This window comes from Syngnathus scovelli, chromosome 17, assembly GCF_024217435.2.
Source record: "Syngnathus scovelli strain Florida chromosome 17, RoL_Ssco_1.2, whole genome shotgun sequence".
NCBI lineage: Eukaryota > Metazoa > Chordata > Actinopteri > Syngnathiformes > Syngnathidae > Syngnathus > Syngnathus scovelli.
The window spans coordinates 4,395,250-4,415,875 of NC_090863.1; the positions used below are offsets into that span (position 1 = coordinate 4,395,250).

Sequence of the window (20,626 nt, forward strand, 5' to 3'; positions counted from 1 at the left end):
CTCCCCTCTCTGGATCAAAATCACATGCTGATGGGTTAAATGCAGAGAACAAGTTAGTTTTTTTAACTTTTTATTTTTTGATTATCAAAACAAGGAAAAACAAAACGTTATAGGTCCTTAAAGATTTAAATCACACCACTTAAAATAAGTATTCAGTTGCCAAAAAGGTGGAGCCTGAAATTAAGCACAATGCACGCACGTATCTTATAGAATGGCCTAAACACAGCCTGCTGAAGAACTTTTGTTGTCAAGAATACAAGTATAGAGAGACATTATAACTCTGCACTGTACAAAAATAAACGTTATCCAAGTGGACACAAAAGATTCACGGTGCAACATCAGTGGCAAAACAAAACTTCCCCTTATTCTTGACCCAGATTGGCAAGTTAAACGGGCTACATTCCGTGGGAAATAAAATGTAGTTTTATACTCAGCTGGTTTGAAATTGACAAATACAAACTGATCTGAATAATAAAACATATCTTTGTATGCCTAAGGAGCAGTGCATTGAACAGTTTTATGCATAACTGAGGGCTTGTTGTAAACATTCCAAGTAAAGCCATGAAAAAAAAAAAAACGGCTAAAGAGCAAAGAGATACAAATATGCCAAAGCCTCGTATATACCAACAAAGTTTTACATACCAACTGTAGATATGTTTGAACGTATTATTCACAGTGAGCTGCACTGAACCAGTAGGCTTTACAGAAAGCTTCATAACACTCCAGTATAAACTGAAAAGGGACATATTTCATTAGCCTATTAGCATAATTGCCAGAGTCATTTTTTAACCTAAAAAAAAAAAAAAACAATATGTTTGCCAAACATAAATTCTTAATGTCTGGGTACATTCTCAGTTATCCAGGTCACAGTAATGTGGAATTTACGCAACCGAACTCTTCATGTTTGATGAACGTCATTTTGCCTCCCTTTCTGAAAAATGACACATGGTAATTATGCTATAAGGATAACGACAACTAATGCTCTGATTACAAGATGGGTGTGCGGTCAAGACGCCAGTCTAGGAGGCGGTGACGCCCTCCCACTGCAACAGATACTCCACCTTGCCGTCAAAGGTGACCCTTCGAGCTAGCACTTTGAACTTCTCCCCGCAAGCCAGCCTTCCTGCTGCACCGAAATAGGTGCTGATTGAGCTCTTGAGGTGGGACAGCTGGCTGTTGGGGTCCATGCCGTGAACGATGTCTGCAGAGTGCAGTCCCGGAAGCGGAGTTGCAACATCTGCGCCGGAAGGGATGGGGTGTGCTTGGCCGAGCGGAAGATTCTCGGGGTTGTGCGGCGGCGGGACCAGCCGCGGCCGCCCGCGTTTTCTTTTTAAGAGTGGAGGGGAAAGGAGCACGGTGGAAGTCGTCATCTGGGTCCTGTTGGAGCTGCACAGGCTACACAAGTTGAGTTTTAAAGCAGTGTTTATTATTCAAACACAACTGACCCCTCTCTATCATCAAAGCTGACGTCGCCGGCTTACCTGGACGGCCTCGAGAGGCTTGAGGTAGTTTCCGAGGTGCTCAGGGCGCCAATCGACTCTGCATCTGAGGTTTGAGATGACAGAAAAGACCGCTCGCTCCTGGAGCACCGAGTGAGAGAGGCGAAAAAAGACGAAACGTTTAAATGAGTCACTCGAGAATTTGTCATCTGAAAGGCCGTGCTTTGTAATTGGCAGCATGTTCCCTTACTTGACGGACGAAAAGTGATCCAGTGAGGGAGATTCTAGTGCTGTGGGCTTTCTTAGTTCCTGTCAGATGATCAAAACAAGTTGTCATTTCTCGTACGACAAGTTTTTCCTCCGAGAGGAAACAAACAATACAGTAATACTTAGTTCCTGCCCACTACTAAATACAAATGTACACACCTGGGACAGGAGTTCACTGGAACATCTGCGTTTGGCCTGCTGCTCCAGTGAATGAGTTGCTTGCTTCCTCTTTTTGGACTTCTTCTGTGCTCTGGTTAGTTAAGATGGTAAAAGTAACAGTTCACGCAGAGTAAAATAGTTTCATCATTAATATCATAAATACGACTACAATGTAAACATCAGATCTATATGTATATAAAAAAAAAATTAAAAAACACTTGGCATCTTACCTCATGCCAGACAGCGATTTGTTTGAGTTGATGCCATGCGAGGGGCGCCCCATCAGTCTGCTTACTGGATGGTCTCCACTGGGGGGAGTGGGAGGGAATCGAACCCTCAGCCCAAACAAGTGCTTCTTCTTCTTTACCTCTTTTCCTGACATGAACCTAGCAGAGGCAAAAAAAGAATGGTTACTTTTAGGCCTTTTTTTCAGTATCAGAAATGCAGGCCAAAATGACAAGAACCTACTTGGTTGTGTTGCTGTTTAAAGCCTCAAGAACATACGCAAAACGCGTTGATCTTGGAGTGTCGGCAAGCTGTTGACATTGCAACAAAGGCAATCCAGGTTTTAAAAGTTGTGGAAGTCAAAACGTATATTCAAAAAAGCAAACATCAGACTGTGTCAAAAGGTTTCTTGACTTTGATGAAAATGCAACCTGTGATTATGGTCCTTACTTCACCAAGCTGCAGCAGCTCCCAGTTGTTGTTGATGTAGGCCATCAGGTCCAGCTCGGAATCAAAGTACTTCTTCTTGTGGATCATTGTCAGGTTGTACAGGCTCAGGTGTGTCACATCCTCCCTGCAGCATTTCCGTTAGTTATGGAGCCACATCCAAGCATAATTTCATTTTCAATTCCATTTTGGGAGTCAAGTTTGGAGCTTTTCCCGTACAGCCAGTAGATGGCGACAAAGCACATTTTAACGTTGTAAATTCAGTGTATGTGTGTGTGTGTGTTTTGGGTGGACTGCTTTGGGATTTCGAAAACCTGGAAAGAGTATCTTACCATCCAAGAGGCAGTCGGCTCAGATACTCAGGTCCACTGTTGCAAACGGAACAAATGAAAAGATAAAATCTGAAGGCAAAGGAAAAGCAAATGCTCTGTTAGATGTGGCTAAAAAATGGTTGCTCTGGAATTTGATGTCTGGCTAATCAATTAGAAACCTGTTAATAAATCTTCTCACCTGTCTCCGTAAAGCATCGGCATGGGTAAGCAACGGAGGCAGGCTTCGTGGAACCACTGCTCACAACTATTGCACTGCAGCATCTTCAGGTACCAGCTGTTTTCATACGGTACATGAGAAGACAAACGAAAACGTCGATTGCATGGAGGGGGCTCCTGCTATGACAAATTTGATTTCATCTTGTTAGGCCACTCACTTTCCTGGCCCTCCACAGTAGCAGTAGCACTGTTGTAAGTTGGTCCGGTGGTCTTCATCCCACACCAGTTCTTCCGGTGCGTATGGGAAGGACAGATCCATGGTTTCTGTCTCCTCCTGCTTCAAAAAAATATATATATTAAAAGAAATATAATAAATAAACGGTGTTCCTTGTGATAAATGCGGTTTGTTGCCCTTAAATTCTAAACGGGCTGTACCTTTGGGAAAGAAGTGAGCTGACATTCACAGCAAAGCCATTTGTCGTCCGAGTCGATGACAGCAGCATCAATGATGGGCGAGTGGCACAGCTGATGGTAGCCTGAAGGACGATAAGCACATTAGAATTACTAAAGTGAACCAAAAAAAAGAAAACTTACCGGTTCATCCCAATGTAAGGCATACCTTGCCCACACTTGTCACAAATGACTATCTCATTGGGCTCCTCGGAGGTTTCATGCCGACATATGGAGCACACGATGTCATCGAACTCGTCATCGTCTTCATCTTCGTCTCCTGAATTGAACAACAACAAAATAATCAATAAATACTTGAAGCTAAAGAAATGCTTTACATGTTAAGAGTAACAAAAGAGTGATTGAGAATATGGAGACGTATTGAGTAAAGTTGAAATCAATGGAAAATCAATGATTTAAGATATTTTGACTTATATGGCACATTTCAAAGTACAGAAATAATTGGCTCCTGCTTACCTGTTTGAATATCTTTCCAGAGAACCCAAGATTTGGATCGATCCTCAAACACCACAAAGCATCGCTGCTTGTCTCGATCTATCTGCAAGAGTCGGGAAAAACTATTCAATCAATTCTGTCTACTTTTTTTGTCTGGGAGAGAAAGAAAAAAAATGAATTCAAGTCAAGGTGCCACTGTTAGTCCTTGTACACTAACCTTAGCGATTGTTCCCAAGTAGATCAAACCATCTGACCAGCGGGCCAAGACATCCTGTCCCTCGCTGAACCTGTCCTGTTCTCCATAAGCCACCCTTTCTTGGCTCGTGGGGGACAAGGGAACAGCCTGCTGCCGTGAGGAGTGGGATCGCTGACGGACGGACAGATGACTCAGAACGCCCGAGTCTCTGGGGATGGACAGGTGGAGGGGGGACATGGATTAGCAAAAACATTAGCAGCAGGAACATTTGAAATATTTCACTCCATAAAATATAAACTCACTTACCCCGTCTCTATATTAAATATTTAATAATTTGAGTTGAGCATTTCTTACATATCTATTTCATCTTGTTTTGCCATTTTTGTGTGTTACTGTTTTTTAACCATCAAGTGACATCACAACCATTCTGTCCTAAGTATTTTATGAGTTGTAAATAAAAATGTAAACTCTAATTTAGGACAAGTCTCAAAGCACCTTCTTGTCACACTGACGAATCAGTACAGACGTTACAGTACTTATACTTAGTTACTTGAATTTTTGTATTACACACGTTTCGTAAGTGCTATTAATGGACCGACTGTGCGCACTTTAGTTCAGAATATAGGTTTTAAAAAGATTCGTTGTTTATTTGGATGTTCTTTCAGGACTGCCTCTTTGTTTGAATGGTTGTTTGTGTTCAGCCACATGTCAAATTTGAAAACCGCCCGGCTAAAGGTGACAATGAGGAAGCAAAATGCGGATTATTTCATGGTTGGAGCCGCAAGCAGAGACAAAGTGTAATTAATAATTAATCCATTGAGCTACGTTTTAAAGTAAGCCACTAGACTAGTGAGTCGGACCCACACCCCCACATTACAGGAAAACATGACAACAATACCTCATTCGGGCACCTCCGCTTCTACAGCTCACGAGAGTAGTAAACAAAGTCAATATTCGCGTGTGGCTCTCGTGTTTCTTGGGTCACCTCGATTTGTTTTGTTTTGTAACAAACGAGAGCGACCCAAACGTCTGGACTTTGCTTCTTTCTCAGAAAATAACAAACGGCTCATTTACCCGGGGCATGTTCGCCATTTTGGTTTCCCGCTGACGGCTCGGCTATTGCATTGTGGGAAGACAAGAGTTGCAACAGCCGCGTCGCTTCCTCATCCGTTTATTTGCTTTCTAGAAATAATTTCATTTACCCCATCAAACTATTTCCGACCAGGGTCATGCAAAAGAGTTTGAGGGGGTGGGCATGAGTTCAAACAGTTGTTAATAAGAAAAAAACACCATATGAAATGTGGCTTTACTTTTAACGGAAGTACAAAGGGAATAATGTTGGTTTTATTGTGAAAGATTACGGAAATTAGCTCACGCCGAAACAGCTTTTAATTAACAGAAATCTCAATTTTGACATATTGGAGCCGCAGATAAATGTATTCTAGCAAAAATATTTTAAATTTATTTCATGCAGACTAGAAATTACCTTTTTCTTTTTTAAATACTGCTTCGTACTCACCGCGCCTGCGCACTGACCCAATCCTGCGCTGCTGTTTTTTTGCTTTTGGGTCGATCGGATTTGCTTGGGAAACTTGGGTTTGCTTAGGAAAAGCAACTACCGGAGCTGCCATGAATGTGCCGACAGACAGAGCACCGCATCCCACAAAAAGCAACATTTGCTAAATGAAATAAGGTGCATTCATCATTTGTATTCGTTGTGCATGCGGAGGCGAGACAATTGATCCTGCGGTGGCTGATCTTGACTGATGTTCTCCAGTTTTGAGATGATCCATTTTTGTGATGGCGAAGGCACTGTTTCCACGGGCCTGGGTGAAGAGGTCATTCTATTTCCAGGTAAGACAGCTCTCTGTATATTTGGATGTGTTTTGTGTGTAATCTGTCACATCAGGGCTGACAGCTGGCAGGAGGTAAACGATCGAGTCGTTCCTCGGTTAATGCTCTTGACCCAAAAGCTTCAATAATCACATCAGAAGATATTAAGAGTTTGTTTCAACATAACAAAACTGTAAGTGCAGGCACAACAGTATTGTGTTTTTATCAATCAACCCAGAGAGCATTGGAGGCTGCGCATTGTGAGTGGTGTCATGACTGACGTCACTAAAGGTAGATTTCAAATGATTAGTTTCCCATCAATCCAGGCCAGATGATCAAACAGTGCAGTGTGTGAGGTGAGAGTTGAGGCAAGACAAACTTCACCATAACAGCTCTCACACTGCAAAGGAAGAACAGTGAAGCATTCGAGATGAAAGACACACAAGAATGCAACTGTTACAAAATGTCAAAAGGTAGGAGGACAGGGAAGAATTTCGATCGTTGGTGTTCAGTTCTAGGTTGAAACCTCCTCGGGGTTCTGAACAACAGGTTGCTCGGCAACATTCGAACATAATACCGATGGCCTTTTGTCTTTGCCGCCATAGAGCGCTGAACACTCCTGAGGGTTAACATGGCTTGGTACCAAAAACACAACAGCATGAAGAGATGCGAAGGAAAATTGGAGTCATGTTCTTGCTCTTCTTCTCTCTTTGCAGGCTCGTATTTCCTTCGTAAGGGTGAAATACTTGTTCCTCACCTGGCTGACGGTGCTGGTGGGGAGCTGGGTACTATACGTGCAATACTCGGCCTACACGGAGCTGTGCAGAGGACACCAGTGCAAAAACGCCATTGTGAGTTATCGATTAGCTTCCGTTCATTGCGACCACATTGTGGGATTCTCATTGATTAAATGCACACACCACAATGTTGTGATCGCTCGTCGATGTTTTTACACAATACGTCAGGCTGGTCATCAATATTGTTTTATAGGCCTCTCACAATTTTTTGCTGCCCTCCTTTTAGAATGGTAATTGCAGTTTAACTCGTTTATCTACTTGCTGGTTAAGGTTCACGAGGTAAACACACCTGATTGTTTTAAAATCCTTTTTGTGACAGAGTCCACAGTATACTTTTTTTAATTCTGGAAAGGGCGCATTTATTCTGAAATACAATTAAACAAATGCTCAGATAGGAAGCAGCAAATCAATATTTCAATCCAAATATTTGTTTAAGGTAGCAGGTGCTTGCTTACCAGACCTGTTTGTGACTAACACAATTTGACTGATTCATTTGAGGTCTTTGGAAACCTGTTTGTGGATCAACTTGACAGACTGGTATGCGTGTGTGTGTGCTTTTTGCCCTCAAGTGTGACAAATACAAGCGAGGAATTATTGATGGCTCGGCCTGCAGCAGCCTGTGTGACAAAGACACATTCTACATGAGTAGATGTCTGTCAACGCTCCCGAACAACCAGGTCGGGACCCATCCGCAAAGTTTATCCTGATCACCCACATTCACAACTTGTTCAAAATCAACCTACCGTATTTGCCGGTGTATTGGTCGACCTTTTTCGATCCAAAATCGACCGAAAAAAATCGACCTCGACTTATACACCGAGTCATAAAATTTAACTTCGTATTCATCGCTTCAAATGTGATGGTAACCAAGGCCGTTTCTCATGCATCTCATTGTGCGTTGCACTTAGAAAATTTGAACCGGGCGGCGTGCGCGAGTGCGCGGCCCGCTGGAAGTTGAATGAGGCGCCGCGATCTCCTCCGCGGTGCTTATAAACAGCCGATCCGCTCGGCGGGGGCTATTTTCGGCCACTTGGCGCGTGCGCACGGCCTCCCGGATGTGCCGGGCGGGTGCGCGAGCTCGTCGGCCGCTGGAAGTCCAATGAGGCGACGCGATCTCCTCCGCGGTGCTTATAAACAGCCGATCCGCTCGGCGGGGGCTATTTTCGGCCACTTGGCGCGTGCGCACGGCCTCCCGGATGTGCCGGGCGGGTGCGCGAGCTCGCCGGCCGCTGGAAGTCCAATGAGGCGCCGCGATCTCCTCCGCGGTACTTATAAAGTGCCGATCTGCTCGGCTTGGAGCTATTTCCGGCCTCCCGTTGGTGCCGGGCGGCGTGCGCGAGCTCGCCGGCCGCTGGAAGTCGAATGAGGCGCCGCGATCTCCTCCGCGGTGCTTATAAAGTGCCGATCCGCTCGGCTTGGAGCTATTTCCGGCCTCCCGTTGGTGCCGGGCGGCGTACGCGAGCTCGCCGGCCGCGATCTCCTCCGCGGTGCTTATAAACAGCCGCATGCGCACGGCCTCCCGGAATTTGAACACATTTCGTCAATAAATTTCCCATATTGAATTTTGAAGTTTAATATAATGCAACAATTGAGCTCGACTTATACAAAGGATATATCATAAAATCGTAAATTTCCGTCGAATTTTAGGGGGTCGACTTATACACCGAGTCGACCTGTACACCGGCAAATACGGTAAATATTTTGCTGTTTTTAAATCAGGTGTACACCGGAAGTTGGGGAGATCACGAAGGGATCATTCGCTGTCATTTGGGAAAAGTGGCGCACTATGAGATTGGCGAGGAGCCACAGCCACACCGTGAGGTGCCTATCTTCGATACTCCTACCAAAGGCACGTCGGTGGAGAAGTTCCGAGAGATGGTTTTTAATCACATCAAGGTAGTATTTTTTTTTCCCGTCAGGAAGTGAACAAATACATACAATTGATTCCCAAGCGGTGACGTGTGCGTGTGTGACCTTTCTAGTCCAAGCTTGGAGATCAGCCTAACCTCGGCAGCCTGGTGAGCGTGATCTTGTCCGTGGCGGACGGCAACAAAGACGGAAAAGTGTCCCTGCCGGAAGCTCGCTCCACCTGGGCCCTCCTGCAGATTGATGAGGTCAAATAAGATCAATATTTGCATTGTAGTAGTGTTGGGAAGTAGCAAACAACAATTACTTAGCTACTTGTACTTGAGTCGTTGACTTGAATCTTCTCGCAGGTGCTTCTGGGCCTGCTGCTTCAGGAACGCGGGCACACGCCGCGCCTCCTCGGCTACTGCGGTGACCTCTACATGACCGAAAGGGTTCCTCACAAGCCCCTGTATGGCTTCTCGGTCCCCTGGCCGCTGGTCTCCTGGGTCCCCGGTGGCTTACAGCGCACCATGGACCAGTGGTTTACCCCCTCGTGGCCTCGCAAAGCCAAGATCTCCATGGGTCTCCTGGAGCTGGTGGAGGACGTCTTCCACGGTACGTACGGCAGCTTCCTCATCTGCGACCTGGCGGCGGTCCGCTTCGGGTACACCGACGGTCACGAGCTGCGTCTCACCGACGCCCGGGCGGTGGTGCCAGAAAGCCAGTTCCGGCGGGGTATGCGGGCGCGACGCTGCGAGACAGACGCCGACTGCGTGTACGGCGCAGACTGCCGGACGTCGTGCGACGGCGTAGAGAAACACTGCAGGGAGGAGCCCGTCCGGCCCAATTTGGCCAAAGCGTGCAGTACGCTGAAGGACTACCTGCTGCACGGGGCGCCATCCACCCTGCGGGAGGAGCTGGAAAGGCAGCTGTACGCTTGCATGGCCCTCAAGGGCGACGCCGGCCAGTTGAACATGGAGCACTCGCTGCTTCTCAACAACTTGAAGGCTCTGCTGTGGAGACAGATCTCGCACACCAAGGACTCATGACCACGTCTCATCTGTCCATGCTGTGATACTAGAGCACATTGAATGAAGTGATTACACTACTCATCCAAAAATGTCAATTGAGTTCTCACCTTTTTGCACGGACTTGTCCAACTGTTTAATAACAGATGAACAGAAGGAATCACAACACTCCAATTCATGCGTCTTAATTTGTTTTAATTAATTTGGGTTTGTGTAGTATCAACTAAATGTAAGGTCCCCATTTAATGTGATGACTTTTGCATGCTTATTTTTGTCAACGTATTCATGAATATGTTGAAACTTAGCAGGTTAGGTACTCATGGAAAAATGTCTTGTGGATGTTCCATTCTAATTCTTTTTTGGAAGTGTCAAAACTAACAGTGATTCATGATGGTTTTGTTCCACATTTGGAAGCCAAATGCTTCTTCACTGTCACATTTTTATTGGATTTGGTACTCAGTGGGACATTTTGGAATTTGCTAAGCAACTGGGTGGTCAATCTACAATATAGAAGCACAATTGTTGCCTTGTGACACTAAAAAGTGTTCCCTTCCCAGTTTTGGGCCTTGACTACTCATTAACTTTTCATTAACATTTGTGAATGTTAGCTGCTCATTTTTTCTCGAGAAAAACAACGAGCTCGTTATCATACTGCATCCGTTTTGGGTTTCACCCATCACTGTGCCATAAAACGTGAAGTAGTTGTCCGAATGTGCTGAGTGAAGATCTGTGGCTGCACTTGAAGGCAAAAAATGCACGAGGTCCTTTGAAGTAACTTTGGAAAATTCATCTGTGGAAAAAGCTGAAGGAGTGTTCAATGCTGCTGTGTGGAGTAAGATGTTCAAACCGAAAAATACATTGCATGATTTTGCACAACTGCGAATACAGTACACACTATTTTGCTGTCTTTAACCACACGCCTGGTTTCTTTTTTTTTTTTTAAATCACTAGATGGGAAAACTAAACAGCTGAGGGGTGAAATTTCAAGATGTAGCGCGACTAAAATAAACTTAGGGCGCTCGTTCCACAAACTATCAAATGACAAACACCGAAGTTGATTTTGCACTACTGTAGATTTATTTGTGATGCGCCAAAGCGCTACCCGTCCCCGGCCTCTAGCTCTTGCGCTCGTAAGAAACTGGCTTTTTTCTGCCGGACGCGGTCCTTCCTTTGTGCCAGGGACATTTTGGGCCGGTTCCATCTGCCCCCAGAGAAGAGCAAAGAGTGGCACCATTAATATTCAATTGTTGGATGAGAGCTCAGCAGGCAGTTAAAAATAAAATCACCAGGAGTATGATGGATTTTGCTTATGAAATAATAATAAAAAACCCACCTCTTTTTGTTCAAGACTTCTTTTTTGGGTTTCTGTTCGTGAACGGGATTCGCTCTGATGGCGGCGTGCGCTTTTTTGTACATTTCCTCGATCTGATAAGTGTGCAAAAAAATGTCATGTTCAAAAAATGGAAAATTTCCCACACAATTCACTGAAGCTCGCCTTTTTGTGTTTTGGCTGGACTGCCCACAAGCGAGAAAATTCGTACCGTGTCCGGTGCGACTCCGTTCTTGATGAAGCGCGAAAACTGTTTCTTGTAGGCATCCTCGTCCTCCTCCATCAGGTGCGACATGTAGTCGGCCACGTTCATGCCCATGATGTGCTTCCGATGCAGCTCGGCGTTAAACTCTTTGCTCTCGGCGTCGTAACCAGGGAAGCGTTTCAGACTGTGAATGACGGGCAGAAGAGATCTCATCATAGATTTTCAAACCAAATACTGGATTATTAATAATCCAGAATCCAATTTGGATTATTTGGTCAAACATAGTTAGTACAAAGTATCCTTGTTGATCTATATGCAATAAGTCAGTGATGTGCATAACTATGGAACATGCTCAAAATAGATTTTACAATTAAAATTTCTAATATCAAATCCGCCCTTTGTTTATTTAAAAATGGGGGATTAAAGACAGTAAATGACTGACTTAATTGATATTGATCAAATCAGGTCTGCTGATTCTGTTGCTTCTCTCAGCCCCGTCTTGAAAGGACAATAAACATCAGCCAATGCAAACGAAGGACCAACTACGTTTTGCTCAGCGTGCTTGGGATCATCATCAAGATGCAAAGAACCACCTGATCAATCCATCACCGCAAGAATGATCTCCAGAAATCATCGACCACTGACCTGTGAGGAATGGCCAACCCTCCGTCTACCGCCCCCTTCAGCGCTCCAAACACTTTGTTGCCCGTGCTGGTTCTGGCCAGGCCCGCATCCAGGTAGCAGGTGAAGGCCCCCGGCTGACCGTCTACGCTCTCCACGTTGAACTCATCGCCCGTCACCTCCACCTGACCCTCGTACACCTGATCCATGCCGAACTTGTGCAACAGCTAGGACAAAGAGAATATCCCTTTGAGCAATCAAATACGTCACATTCATTTATTTTTAACACGAGCGTGAAATGATGCAACAATAGGTAGGAACATAAAAGCACAATTAAAAATGCTTTCTTACCCGGCGGGCAAGCAGCAGTCCGGTGCAATAGGCGGCGGCATAGTTTGTGAGACCTACAGCGATGCCATATTTAGGTAACTCGTGGGAATAAGCGGCAGACACAATGTGGTCTCCCTCGATCTTTGCATAAGCAATCTGTCAAGAGACATAATCGTTAAGAGCGTCATCAGAGTATTTGAGACCTAATCACGTCTTCTCGGAGCAGACCTGGCAGCAGATATCCCTGTTGGATAAGCGGACGATCAATCGGTATTTGGGTGTATTGTATTTATTCTTGTCCTGTACAACCAGGCGTTTGCGAGCATAGTAGTCCGTTTTGCCCTCTGGAAAACAAAATGGTTACTTTGACAAATGGTAAATACAACTGGAGTGCATTTGTGAACACGTACACAAAGTTAATTTGATTTTTTAAATTCTTTGTTGCTGGATTTTTCGCTTTGTTGTTTCAATGGGGTAATCATTATTTCAGCATATATAATTTTATTAAATGATAGATACCAGGTGGGATCATAATCAAGAAGCAGAACACCAAAAAGCATAATACTCAAGTACAAATAATAAGTAGATGTGTCATATCTGTACTGGATTGTTATTTTTCCCAGAAGACTTTTTCATTGTTTTTTTCCCCTACATTTGAAAACATACCTGTACTTTAAATCAGCAAATACATGAGCAAAGTTGTGAATTACTTTATACCTCTCCTTCGCCTGAATTTGACTTCAAATCTCTTGAAGTAAGCCTTGTTCTTCACCACTTTCACGAAACCCTGAAAAGAACCGAAGCGTTCAGATCCAAACACGGTTTTGCTAAGATCAGGTCAGCTCGTCCAGCGATGATGAGAATGCCACGCTGGAAGTAAACACCCGGGATCTATCAAACGCCATCCGACCACCAAACCACCGCAAACACCCGTTTAACATAAGAATCCACACGTATACACACTCAAAGGTTGAAAATCTTTAAAAATTATAAAGGTTAACTCACCATTTTAAAGGGTTTTTTAACTTTTTTCACTCCGATTCAATGACAATATATGGTACGATGAACCGGAAACTAGCCGATGGTTTAATCATGGGCCGCCACGGCACAGAAGCGCCCCCTACAGCATTGGCGGTAACACGACAAACCAACAGAGGGCAGCACAATACAAACATACGTTCCGTTTTGTTTTAAATTAGTGATACAGAATTCAACAAAAAAATCGATATATTACAAACTTTTGCATTTTCCATAGTTTGGGACCGAAAGTGTCCTGTTCCTTCTGAGCTTCCGTTTAGACTTCAGTAGACCATTTAGAAATTTAAAAAAATGACCCAAAAAAAAGTCTTTATGAAATTTAAAGTGCACAGAGCGCCAATGGAGGAAGGCCAGAATAGGATTTATATTATCTCTGCGTTCTATAAAAATCTTTCCTTAATCAAATGAAGAACTATGAACGATGAAATGACAAAACAAAATTAAACCAAAAAGCAGAACAAAAATCTTCTGCTTTACAGTTTCAGTCAGATAAAGTATCTCTGTGTCATTCGCTGGCATTCTCATACAGTGATAAGAAAAGTCAAAGTCACGCTTGCGGGCCGCTTTTTCAAAGATGTTTAACCTTGGTTTCTGCAGAACTGATTTCACAATTAGGAAAAAGTAAATTTCCAGTTATCTGACTGCTGAAGCAATTACACAGCAGACAGTACTACTTAAAATATAGCAAAGTTTGTTGCCTTGAAAATTTTCAGAGAGAAAATAAACACCTGTATAAACATATGAACGAGCCACAGTCATGACCTCTGACCTTTCAAACACCCCCACAAAAGACACGCACAGAGACACACAATGACCAGGAAGTAGTGCGCAGCTTTCTTCACATCCAGACTCCAGGGCTTGATTTACAACCAGAAACGGGCTGCTTGCTGATCACAGTGATGGATGAGGGGGGCTGATTTGTAGACTGTTTAAATCATAAATCCCAGCATCCAGTTTGGTGTGGAGTGTTTCTTCCGTTGTTCACACTTTCAAGGATCTGACCTATGCTGGGTCAACTAATCAGAGGTGGGAAAAGTACTGATACAGATACTTGTGTGCATGCAAAAGAAATAAACTCAGCTCCTGTGTAAAAGAAGAACAAGTGTCTGGTGGTGAGTGACATCCAAAAAATCATATTCACTGCGTTCACACTGCGGTTTGCACTTGGGGCAACTGAAAGTTTGGCTGTGAAATTGTACTAATTCATTCCTAACAGTAATTTTCTGTTTTTCAAGCTTACTGAAGTAAAATGCCCAACTTACCATTGCAGGTTGCTCATGGGGGGGGGGGGGGGGGGGGAAATGACTCAAATCAGAATGGAGTGTCATGCAGAGATGTAGGTGGGGGGGGAGTGTTGAGGCGGTTGCCAGTCTGCGGTTAGGCTGCAGCAGTCGAAGGAACCTGTGAGGGGATGAGATAGCAATTTGTGGTTTGCATTGAGATGCAGGACAAACGGACTAAACAAAAACTCCGACCAGGGGAGGATCAGTTTGACAGTTCGGGCTTTTGGTTCATAAATCCCGTGTGTGTTTATTAAGAAAATCTGTTTCACAAAGGCTCTTGGTAGCTTATCAGATAGAATCATTTATTTATTTGCTTTAAAATTGCTTCCACAGAGTATGGATTGCTACCTGTGCTTGTTCAAATATTCCATCTCATGTAAGGCTACTAGCTTAATGCTAACACACTATGCAAAACACCACAGATGGGCTAATGAAACTAGCATTGAAGCTGAAATAATTCCAAACATTTAAACAGCGCTTATTGCAGCTTTGTTGTTAGCGTCTTCGTCTATCATTATGTACTGCCACCTAGTGGCCAAGGTGTGCACACCAAGAGGAGAAGCACAATGTCTGTTAAGATGCAGTTTAGTTCTTCACATTCCATTTTTTTTATTACAAGTCTTTTTGGGTGATGTTTTGTGGGGAACAGATTAATTGCATTATTCCCAATTTTAATGCAGTAAATTATTTTTTTTTCTTTGCTTTGTAGCAACAAAGCCTTTAGCACCATCCCTTGAAAACAAGTCGGCAACTTTGGTGTGTGTGTGTCGGCTGCAGTATCAGTGCACTGTGAGTACGGGGCCATGTGTTCTATATCATGCTTGCGTCAGCTGCATCAAACAACCTGGCTTCCCACACGGGACACAAATCCACACCACTTTGACCTTGGCCGTGCAGCCTAAATCTCTGATAGGATTTGAAACTGACAGATTTCTTAACAAATGTTATGTTTGTGTTTGTGTCCCATTCCAATCGGCAAGGCAGGCTAATTGAGTGCATGTCAGGTGGAGGGGGGGGGGGGTGGCTTTAATAGTGTAAAACAATCAGGCTGAAGTCAGTGCTGGTAAGATGAAGCAGAGCAACTGTAAAGTTACACCTCAAGTCTCCACCGGCAGGCTGTTGCGCAAGGCTGCCGACCGGGCGACCGGCTCATTAACGGGATCGACTTACAAGCAGCCAAACAACGAGGCCTCTATGGATCAACCTGCTTGGGTCATCCATGATACACACACAAGCTCATTTTAGGTCTGATTGTATTCACATGTCACTTACGCTCTATTTGTCTGAGCCTCATCTTAGCTTTCATTTCAAAGTATTGGGAAAACACTGCAAAGAAGTGCATTTGACAACATTGTAAATATATGTTTTGAATTCTATTAGACTTCGATATCATTAAAAGGTGATGCAGTCATACATTACAGTAAAGTACAACCCCGATAATAAGTGTCTAGACACATAAACCATGTCGTGAAATACACATTGTGGTCATAACTTATAACCACAATGTGTATTTCACAATGTGCTAGTTTGCGAATAAAATACTGGGGGAAAAAAATCAATCTGATTCTTTATCATAGTAACATTATAGTATAATTATACACTACTGCACACGACAAAAACAATAATAAATAATATAGTGAGCATAAAATAACTGTTCCTAAAGTGATGGCTCTGACCGAGTGTATGTATATATATATATATATATATATATATATATATATATATATATATATATATATATATATATATATATATATATATATATATATCAATTGATTTTGATTTAGTTAAACGTGAGTAAATGTATCTGTATGTAGCTTCTAGAAGGGAGGACACTTGGCCACGTGCCACGCGACACCTGGCAAGCACTGCGCTCTCTCTGCGCATGCGTAATGGCCCTAAAAAAAAAAAAAAAAAAAAAAAAAAAAAAATCCCAACCCCAAATCGCTCAAAGAGTTTAGAAGCGCTCGGGTCAAGTGAGAGGTAGTGACAAGTACACACAGTACACACAGAGTTGATTCTGACTCACTGTAAGCAAGATGCCGAGGTCTTTCCTGGTGAAGAGTAAGCGGGCCCACAGCTACCACCAGCCCCGATATCTGGACGACGTCTACATCGGTTTGGATAAGCTTCTGGCTCATATAAGCACAGGTTGGTCATGCGTAATTACACACGTTATCACGTAACAATTCGTATTCCACCTTCAATCAACGAATATTTTTAAATTCAATATCAAAGGAATCGATTTTGAAAAGACAATATCTTCTGTTCGTAACTTTAGAGACAAAATGTCAAGCGGACTCGAGTTTGGAGGCCGTGACTACGGACAGGCCGTCCACCGGGCCCCAGGTTCTGTCCCCGTGTTCAGTGCCGTCCAGCTCGCCGCTGAGCTACGGAGCGAGCGACAGAACCTCGGACTGTGATTTGTGGCATCCTCCGTCGCCGTCCAACTCTCCAGGTCTCATTCAAATTATGCCGTGTTTATTTAACATTTTAACCGAAACTAACTGACAAGCTAAACTACCCTAATTACTATACGTGAAAACGTTCAATTTGGACTTGGACATGAGGGTAAACTGTTAAAATGTTGAGGTTTACAAAATAAAATTGTATATATAAATATTATACATAATAACACTAGGAAATGGTGGTTATTTGCTCAAATACAAAAGTTGCAAATAGCACAAAGTCCAAAAATCTCATTTTTAGTTTTACATTGTTTTCCTATTATTTTTATTGACTCACTTTTTGACTGGCTATAACGCATGATTTTATTTATGTATTTATTTTGTTTAGACTAATGCTGTCCTAAATGCAGTGCTAATTATTTAACTTAAATCATTGGACTTGTATCTATCAGTATCAAATAAGCACCAAAATCAAAATTAAATATAATCGGCCATATCATATTTTTGATGATGTTTCCCTTCATGCCATTTCATTATATTTTATTTCAGTCTAATTTTTTTCCATTTAATTCATTGTACCATGTCACTATACACCTAAATCAAAATGGAATACATGATTCATCACCAGTTAAAGAGAAAGAATATACTTGTGTTTAATATATACACGATGAATATAAAATATTGTATAAGAGACAACTTTTAACAGTTGACCTTAACTTCCATATCAAAACTTAATAAAAGGATGTTTAGTTTTGTTATATGTGTCACTCCAGAATTGGAGGACAATTTAGGCAACAGTTTTATAAATATAACTTTTTCTTATAATGTGAGGAGCTAAGTTGAATTAGTTTGAGTCACACATTTCCTCAAACTATTGGGAAAAAAAATAGAAGAGATGACTAACTTTGGTCAGTAATGCAACGAACGATGATTCCATTTCTACTGAGTCCTGTCTTTTTTCTATTTCTCTGGATGGCTAAATCTTAGATTATTTGTGTCAAATCTTTGGCTGTTGGAATGAATGGAAAGCAATTAATCTGTAACAGTCTCCATCACCAAAAAAAAAACATTTTGTAATGTAATTTCAAATAAGGAAAATATCACTCTGCCTTATCATAAAAACATAACTTAATAACACAATTCAATGGAACACAAAGAATTATTCACTTTTTCCATCATGATTAATTGTGGCTCCTTGTGGTGTGTGCGACTTGGCCACCGGAGGGCAGTATCACAGGCATGATGAGTATTTCTTTGTAGAGGATAAAGAATATATGCGAGTGAGTAGTTAACGTATAATGTTTACGCGATGTTTACATGTGTTGCTGCACTGTTTGTGATCAAATATCTGTTGCTTGAAGAGTTAGCAGCAGTAAATGCACCTCTCCACTCACATTTGACAACATTTCAGATTCTGAGGAATGCTCCACACCCACCGTGAAGGACGGACACCACTTCAAAATGTCCCTCTTCCCCGCTTACCCCTGGTCCTCCTATCCCGTGTCAGACCTGAGGGACACGGTCCCGGCTCCGTACCCCCGGTACTTGCACCAGCCGGAGCTGCAGCGCGGCCGCCCAGAACCTCGGACCAAAGGATGCTACCAGGACTGTTCAGCTCCCATCCAAATCCAACGGATGTGCGGGATGAGGAATGCTGACATTTTTGGGGATCTAAAAGAGAAGCAGCATGGGTCTGAAATCATCAAGCGTGAAGAGGAGTTTATGTGCATCAACCAGCTCGATCCTGAAGGCTCCTATAAGTGCCTCAAGTGTTACAAGGTAATGTTACCTTACCTGCCATAATACAAAGATGGATAGATATTTTTTTTTGGCCAAAAGGTGTTCTCCACGCCCCACGGCCTGGAGGTACACGTCAGGCGGTCACACAGTGGGACGCGTCCCTTCGAGTGCGGGATTTGCAGTAAAACCTTCGGCCATGCCGTCAGCCTAGACCAACACAGGGCGGTACACTCGCAGGTATGTGGCCAATACATTGGGAGTATCACGGGATTTTATAGATAAGCATTATACTGCAGCACATGTACAGTTAACATAAAAAGTCTACACACCCCTGTTGATTTATCCTGATCTCATTCTTTATCACAAAAACATGGCATTTGAACGGGTGGGGGGGGGGGGGGTGTAGACTTTTTATATCTACTGTACTTTTGTGGACATTTTCATAAGGTGGGGCGGTGTAAATCTTTTCTCATGTAAATGGTGCGCAGTGGCTCAAAGGTTGTGAAAGATCAACTTCCCTTTCAAACTGAGGCTCGCATGTCTGCTTGTGTGAAAAACAAAATATATCTTGCATGCACAGGAGAGAAGCTTCAGCTGCAAAATCTGCAGCAAAAGCTTCAAGCGCTCATCCACACTGTCCACGCACCTTCTCATCCACTCGAACACGCGGCCGTACCCGTGTCAGTACTGCGGGAAGAGGTTCCATCAGAAGTCCGACATGAAAAAGCACACGTTCATCCACACAGGTAAACACGGAAATGCTTTGTTCTTACTAGTAGCATAACTTGTACACACTAGTACAAGACATGTTACAAAAATCGCGGTCAGCAAAGAGACGTGTGAAAGATGACTTTCCTTTTGCGTGCAGGCGAGAAGCCACACAAGTGCCAAGTGTGCGGCAAGGCCTTCAGCCAGAGTTCCAACTTGATCACGCACAGCCGAAAGCACACAGGATTCAAGCCTTTCACCTGCGACCTCTGCACAAAAGGCTTCCAGAGGAAAGTCGACCTCAGGAGACACAAGGAGACTCAGCACGGACTCAAATAATGCCTTCCTTTCAGAGCCTTAATTGCACTTTTTGTTCTTTCACGTAGTTATTGCTAGCCAGACACATATAAAGTCGATTGTGTTGTTGACTATTTATTGTTATTATTTAGCCTGGCAATACCGCACAAGGTGTTATTATTCTTATGTTCATGTTATTTGTTATGCTTTATTAAGTTTGTATCCACTCATTCAATTATCTGTTAAAACAATTGACATTTTAAGATTAGAATGCATCCTTAGTTAAGTGTTGTTAAATTAAAAAAAAAAGTGTTAAACTATTTGACGCATAGTTAAGTGTTGTTAAATAAAAAAATAAAAAAAGTGTTAAACTATGTGACGCATCAATCACGTTCCTAATCTCACTGACAAGTCACATCACCTGAACCAAAGGGTCTGACTGCCATCTGGTCAAAATCAAATAGCATACCCGTACAACAACTAAAATTAGTGCCATAAAGCAGCCTGTGAAGGAAGTCAACTGGACTCACCTCACTTTTATGACCAATGTTAAATATCCTCCAGTGCGGTGATAAGCATCGTGTCCACACCAAGTCATTTTGTACTGTGAAATCTCAGGTGTGATTTGTTTTGACACGCATGCAATATTCCAAGCTCTCAAAGGTCCTAGGAAGTGATTTCCTAGCTAACGCTGCGCGATATTTATCGAATGACATGGCAAAACATACACACAATAAATAACATACATCAGACTCACCAGAGATGCTGATTATTAAATGAATGGATTTGTCAGATCACTAAAGACATGTTTTGCTTGTCAAACTGGACTCTTGAGTTTTGCTCCTCCCAACCAATTAGAGGATAGAAAAATTCTGCTCCTGTCAGGATGAATATGAACATTGATTAATAAAATATTCCTATTGCTAACAAAATTTACATGGACCAGCACAAATAATTCTGAAGGCCCTGGGCAGATTAAAATAACATGGCAACACACAAAAACTGACATCTGATTGGATTAAAAATCTTAACA

The 20,626-nt window shown here is 42.9% G+C and overlaps 4 protein-coding genes across 7 annotated transcripts; 2 read left to right on the forward strand and 2 right to left on the reverse strand.

Annotated features, from left to right (window-relative positions):
- Window positions 1-53: 53 nt before the first annotated feature.
- mtf2 (metal response element binding transcription factor 2) lies at window positions 54-5,271 on the reverse strand. Of its 3 annotated transcripts, none has more exons than XM_049748083.2 (15): window positions 5,026-5,271; window positions 4,149-4,335; window positions 3,953-4,034; window positions 3,645-3,755; window positions 3,461-3,561; window positions 3,244-3,362; window positions 3,048-3,143; window positions 2,870-2,938; window positions 2,541-2,664; window positions 2,334-2,401; window positions 2,096-2,251; window positions 1,866-1,956; window positions 1,690-1,748; window positions 1,482-1,580; window positions 54-1,386 (listed from the first exon to the last, which is right to left on the reverse strand). In XM_049748083.2, the coding sequence occupies exons 1-15, from the start codon at window positions 5,028-5,030 to the stop codon at window positions 1,020-1,022; spliced, it is 1,734 nt and encodes a 577-aa protein (XP_049604040.1). In that variant the 5' UTR covers window positions 5,031-5,271; the 3' UTR covers window positions 54-1,019. The 3 variants fall into 3 exon arrangements, with proteins under 3 accessions (XP_049604040.1, XP_049604039.1, XP_049604038.1); XM_049748082.2 differs by having other exon boundaries at window positions 54-1,395; window positions 3,244-3,359; window positions 5,026-5,268; XM_049748081.2 differs by having other exon boundaries at window positions 54-1,395; window positions 5,026-5,267.
- A 180-nt stretch (window positions 5,272-5,451) lies between these two features.
- On the forward strand, window positions 5,452-10,545 carry dipk1aa (divergent protein kinase domain 1Aa). The gene is made up of 6 exons (XM_068648640.1): window positions 5,452-5,981; window positions 6,677-6,811; window positions 7,327-7,434; window positions 8,477-8,653; window positions 8,740-8,871; window positions 8,974-10,545. The coding sequence occupies exons 1-6, from the start codon at window positions 5,928-5,930 to the stop codon at window positions 9,652-9,654; spliced, it is 1,287 nt and encodes a 428-aa protein (XP_068504741.1). The 5' UTR covers window positions 5,452-5,927; the 3' UTR covers window positions 9,655-10,545.
- A 142-nt stretch (window positions 10,546-10,687) lies between these two features.
- rpl5a (ribosomal protein L5a) lies at window positions 10,688-13,277 on the reverse strand. The gene is made up of 8 exons (XM_049748086.2): window positions 13,125-13,277; window positions 12,837-12,906; window positions 12,348-12,463; window positions 12,141-12,275; window positions 11,814-12,016; window positions 11,175-11,352; window positions 10,967-11,058; window positions 10,688-10,834 (listed from the first exon to the last, which is right to left on the reverse strand). The coding sequence occupies exons 1-8, from the start codon at window positions 13,125-13,127 to the stop codon at window positions 10,732-10,734; spliced, it is 900 nt and encodes a 299-aa protein (XP_049604043.1). The 5' UTR covers window positions 13,128-13,277; the 3' UTR covers window positions 10,688-10,731.
- A 3,084-nt stretch (window positions 13,278-16,361) lies between these two features.
- On the forward strand, window positions 16,362-20,569 carry gfi1aa (growth factor independent 1A transcription repressor a). Of its 2 annotated transcripts, XM_049748100.2 has the most exons (6): window positions 16,362-16,591; window positions 16,722-16,898; window positions 18,260-18,627; window positions 18,688-18,825; window positions 19,169-19,334; window positions 19,457-20,569. In XM_049748100.2, exons 1-6 carry the CDS (start codon window positions 16,480-16,482, stop codon window positions 19,633-19,635), a joined length of 1,140 nt encoding a protein of 379 aa, XP_049604057.1. In that variant the 5' UTR covers window positions 16,362-16,479; the 3' UTR covers window positions 19,636-20,569. The 2 variants fall into 2 exon arrangements, with proteins under 2 accessions (XP_049604057.1, XP_049604058.1); XM_049748101.2 differs by lacking the exon at window positions 16,722-16,898.
- The last annotated feature ends 57 nt before the right edge of the window (window positions 20,570-20,626 follow it).